General features: G+C 63.7%; 1 protein-coding gene across 1 annotated transcript in view; it reads right to left on the minus strand.

Moving 5' to 3' along the window:
• Nucleotides 1-2,632: 2,632 nt before the first annotated feature.
• Nucleotides 2,633-4,980, minus strand: part of PEA15 (proliferation and apoptosis adaptor protein 15) — a 13,146-nt gene continuing 10,798 nt past the window's right edge. The window contains exon 3 of the mRNA XM_026658003.1: nucleotides 2,633-3,110. Coding sequence (XP_026513788.1) covers nucleotides 3,046-3,110 — 65 coding nt within the window. The 3' untranslated portion in view covers nucleotides 2,633-3,045. The remainder of the gene's footprint in view (nucleotides 3,111-4,980) is intronic.

Here is a 4,980-nt window from a genome sequence, read left to right on the forward strand (position 1 = left end):
GCAAGCCCCACCTTTTCTCTGATTGGCGGGGAGGGGAGGTTTCCCCTGGGAATTGTCACCATTTTGGGTGCAAATTTTAGCTCTGTTTGCAATGGAAACCGAGTTGGGCTGTGGGGGAGTTTTGCGCCCGAATAGGAATCGTGTCTTGGGGCCGAGGCACAAGTTGGATTTGCTGGCACAACGGGGTCTCTTCTGTTTTAGAAAGTGGTGCGTTGTCAGGGACCCCACTCCCACCCTGCCTCCCCCCCATTCTCAGACCTCGGCCATGTTTCCTGCTGAAACGGAGTTTCTAGACTCAGGCAGGAAAACTGAAGAACCTTGTCTGCAAACTCTCTGTCAGGTTCAACTAGTAAATTTCAATCACCATTTGTAATTAAACCCACGGGGGCCTTACCAGCAGCTCAGGCTTCTAGCCACAACCCGCTGCCAGTGCACAAGGATCCCGGCCTCCCTCCAGCACGGGGCTGGGAAACCATCTCCAGCTCAGAAGCAGGCAGGAACGGAAGCTGGTCCCCGCTCCCTGCCTCGGGCTGTAGGTTCCCAAGTGCAGCTCCCAAGTGACGGCTCCGCTCCTACCCAGGGAGAGCCCGCAGGGATGTCAGCTGACTGCACCCCTTCTCCCTGGCACTAGGGGAGCGTTCGGCACTCCCCGGAGAGGGTGGAACATCATGACGGCTGCCCCAGAGGGCACCGGATCTTGGTGGCTGCCCCTGGCCCCATATCATGACAGCTGCATGAGCGTGGACTCCCCGTTACGACGCACTGGCTCCCCTGCTAGCCCTACAGGCCAGGCCCCCTAAGCCCATGGCTTCGTCCCCGGAAGGGCTGAGAACCCTCAACCCCTTCATGTCCTTAGGAGATAAGGGCAGCTCAGAGCTCAGCATCCCAGACCAGAGTGGGCCCAAAGGGCCACACTAGAGGGTACCCGGAGCAGCTCAGCACTTGGCAGGGTCAGCTGGCTAATGGAGAAGGGGGTGTTTGGGGGCAGGTTCAGCATTGGGCTGCCAAATGGAGAAGGAACGCAAAGCCTGGCCCTTGCCCTGGCTGATCCTCCTCTCCTCTCCCCCCCCCCCGCCAAACCCATGGCCCCTGCCTTCTGGAATCCCCCCACACCTCAAGCAGCTGCTGCCCCCGGCCATTTCCAAAGTGGAAGGAACTTTGGCTGAACATTCCAGAACCTTCAGGCCACCAAAGTTCCGTCCAGCAAAGGGGCGCGGGGGAAGGGCCCCCACCAGCAGGGGGTGATGAAGAGCGGGTTGGATAGGAAGGCCAGGGGGAGTGAGAGGGGAGGGGGTGGCCAGTTTCCACCCGTGATATGGAGGAATGGCACAGAGTCAAGAGCGGATAAACAGGGTCACGGCAAAGGCCCCCCCCAGCATGCGGAGCTGCTGTGAACAAAATACAGATACAAGCACTGACGCAGGGTGACCCTGAGCAAACAGAGCTGGGGGAGATCCCCAATGGAACATCCCCCTCCGAGGGCCCATGTGCTCAGCTCCCGCTGCCTTTTGCTGACACCCCCAGAAACAAACTGAACTGGTACCAGCAGAGCTGGGGCATCCCCAGCCCTCCCCCACTTCCCAACTCTTAGCGGACCCCATCCTCTCTCCATCCGGGACCCTGATCTGTCAGCTGCATGGCCGATACCAACATGGGACTGGCCAGCTCCAGCTCCTTCGCAGCCTCATTCGCAGGGCCCACCTCCCAGCCCCATGATGAGGGGTGAGGAGAAATAACGGGGGGAGGAGAGGGGCTGTGTGTGCAAATTCACGAGCACGTGTGTTGTGGGTAGGTCTGCGTGCGCGCAAAGGCACAAGTGTGTGCACATGTGACTGTGTGCATGAGGGCGCAAATGCAAGAGGGCGTGTGCTTGGGTGTGCGAGCACACGAGTGCCTGTGCACAAGTGTGCATGTGCCTGTGTGCAAAGGCGTTGTGAGTGGCTGTGTGCACGAAGGGTGCTTTTGTGCTAGCACGTGTGCACAAAGCCCCCGGAGGGTGTGCACGCGTGAGAGTCTGTGGGTGTGCTCTGGGGGAGGACTGACTGGAGAGAGGATGGGGAGCGGACACTGACGGGGCGGGGGCTGGTATCTCTACCCAATACCCCTGTCCCAACCTAGCCCCTGGGCTTTACCCAGGTCTGGATTCCCTACCCTGACCCCAGGCCCGCCCTCACCCACCTTCCTCAGCTGTGACTGGGAGGGGCCTGGCAGCTCCTTCGCATGGTGTCCGGGGGGCAGTCTGCCCGTGCCGGGCTCCTTGGTGCGGGGAGGGTGCTCACACGCTGGGCCCAGACCCTGGGGAGCAGGCACAACGCTCCAGTCCCTGCCCCCCTGCTGCGGCACAGCCTCCCCGGGTGCTTTTGGGGCTGGGGTCCTGGAACAGTTCTGATCCTGAGAGAGGAACTGGAGCTGCAGGGGGGAGGAGCTGCTGGGTCAGTGGGACAGCTGCCCCTAGTCGCACCAACTGGGTGAGTCTGCTCTCCCCAAGCCCCCCACCCCCCAAACCCACAGCTCTCATCACACCAGAGCCCTTTAACTGCTTCACAGTGAGTTACCCGCTTGGGGACCCCACTGGCCCCTCCCCCACTCTCCCTCCATTCCTACTTTCCCTGCCCTTCCCCCCTCTCTCTTTTCCTTCCTCAGCTCCCTCCCCCCTCCGGGCTCTCCTCTGGGGGATGTTCCCTTTAGATCCAGCCCCATCTCCCCTAACAAGGGGGCACGCATGAGTGCAGACCCAGCCTGGGAGAGGGGGAGGCATGGATCTCCGCTTGCATAGGAATGTCCCCGCTCCATCCCCCGGGGCTCATCCGTATCAGCCCTCCCATCCCCAAGGCCAAACACATGCAGGGGAGGGGGGCAGTAGGACTGTGTTAGTGACCCAAGCTCTCCCCACACCATCGGGTGGCAGGAGGTGAGGCGTGGCGGGGGAGGGGGGGCAAGCGGGGCTGGCGGGGTGGGGGAGGGGATGACAGTGGTGGAGCAGGGGTGGGGGGGTTAAAGTGGTGGGCCTGGCAGCCGACCCCTTCTTCCTCCTCCCCCACCCCCTCAGGCTTTCTTGGGTGGGGGGGCCAGTTTGATGATCTCTTCTTCCGAGGGCTGCCGGATGATGTCTGCAGAGAGATAGGGGAGGAGAGTGAATGGGGGTGCTGGGGGGGGATTTCCTCACTACCCCCCCCCCATTTAACCCATAGGCTGGCCTGCCCTGGGCTCTGTAGGACTGTGAGGGATGTCACCCCCAGGGGGAATCCCACACAGCAGCTAAGGGCCGGCAGTGCCAGGAGCAGGGGTCCAGGCCCAGGGCCCTGCTCGGTTCTGGACACGTCCTGGGCTTGAGCGCCGGCAGGTGGCTCCGTGCCTCTGAAACAAGGGGGGGCTCAGACCGGGGAACCCCAGGAATGGCCCCTTCCTCCGCTGCCCGTAGACCCACGCGGGGCTCCACGCGGAAATCGCACATGGAGGAAAGATGCATCCTTGTGACCCCACTGCGGCCACGGGGCTGGTGCCAGGCGGGTCCCGCGCCGCCCTGTGGGACTGTTCGCGTCGGTCACAGCCCCCCGCCGGCCCCAACGCTGCCTGCCGTGTTTGGGCTCCCACAACGGCAGGAGCAGGGTTAAATTTGGGCAGTGGAGGGGGGCCCCCCATCCCCTAGCCCAGCGCTCAGGCTCCCAGGTCCAGGCTGAGTCCCCCTGGGCCTTGCCATCTGGATCCTCACTGGAAGGTCTGGTCCCCCTTCAGCAAAGTCACTCAGCTCCCCCTCACCCCCGCAGGGGGGATCCAAGCCCAGAGAGACGTTGCTGCTACTTGAAGCCCAGGGAGCCAGCACCAGGCAGCGCTGCCCCTCCACCCCCATCCCGTCCCTCAGCCCCACTGGCAACTGCAGGTGCCAGGAGTGTCGTGGGAGGAGGTGGTGCTGGCCTGGTTACTGTGGGTGCCATCCTGCTGGGGCCCAGAGGGGAAGGCGGGACTATCGCAGTGAGGGGGGGTGGGGTGGGTGGAAAGACTGTGGCAAAGACCAGCCCTGTCTCCCCAGTGCCTGTTGCCTAGGGTGACCAGGTGTCCGGTTTTTGACCGAAACACCCGGTCGAAAAGGGACCCTGACGGCTCCGGTCAGCACCGCCAACCAGGCCGTTAAAAGTCCAGTTGGCAGTGCTGCGGAGCTAAGGCAGGCTAGTCCCTACCTGGCCTGGGGCACTGCGCTGCGCCCCGGAAGCAGCCAGCAGGTCCGGCTCCTGGGCAGGGGGACCACAGAGCTCCGTACGCTGCCCCTGCCCCAAGCACCGGCTCTGCACTTCCATTGGCCGGTTTCCGGCCAATGGGAGCTGGGGGGGGCGGTGCCTGCGGGCGAGAGCAGTGCACACCATGGAGCTTCCTGTCCCCCTCCTGGACCCCAGAGCCCTCACCCCACCTGCACATCAACCCCCAGCGCAGAGCCTCCTCCTACACCCTGAACCCCTCAGCCCCACCCCAGAGCCCTCACCCCCTCCTACACCCCAACCCCCTGCCTCACCCGCAGCCCCCTCCCATACTCCGAATCCCTCAGCCCCGACCCCCAGCCTGAGCCCTCCCTCCCTCCCACACCCCAACCCCCTGCCCCAGCCCAGTGAAAGTGAGTGAGGGCGGAGGACAGCGAGCCACTGAGGGAGGAGGAATGTAGTGAGTGGGGACGGGGCCTCAGGGAAGGGGCGGGGTAGGGTGTTCAGTTTTGTGCCAATAGAAAGTTGCCAACCCTACTGTCGCTCTGCATTCCCCCACAAACACCCTGCCCCAAGTCTCTCACACTGCTCCCCCGTGCCCTGGCTGCTGGGAAATGCCTTTCTCCCCAGCGTCTGGCCTTTCCCAATAACCCCAGGCAGGGACCAGCGCCCCACGTCTCCTGCCACCCCTGCAGCAGCACCCAAGAGGGGACGCTGGGGGCACCTCACACCCCAGCCAAACCCTGAGGGGAGGGAGCCCGGGGTCTCGTGTCCCATGGGTGGGGGA

Source organism: Terrapene carolina, unplaced genomic scaffold (genome assembly GCF_002925995.2).
Source record: "Terrapene carolina triunguis isolate 2854851 unplaced genomic scaffold, T_m_triunguis-2.0 Scaffold378, whole genome shotgun sequence".
NCBI lineage: Eukaryota > Metazoa > Chordata > Testudines > Emydidae > Terrapene > Terrapene triunguis.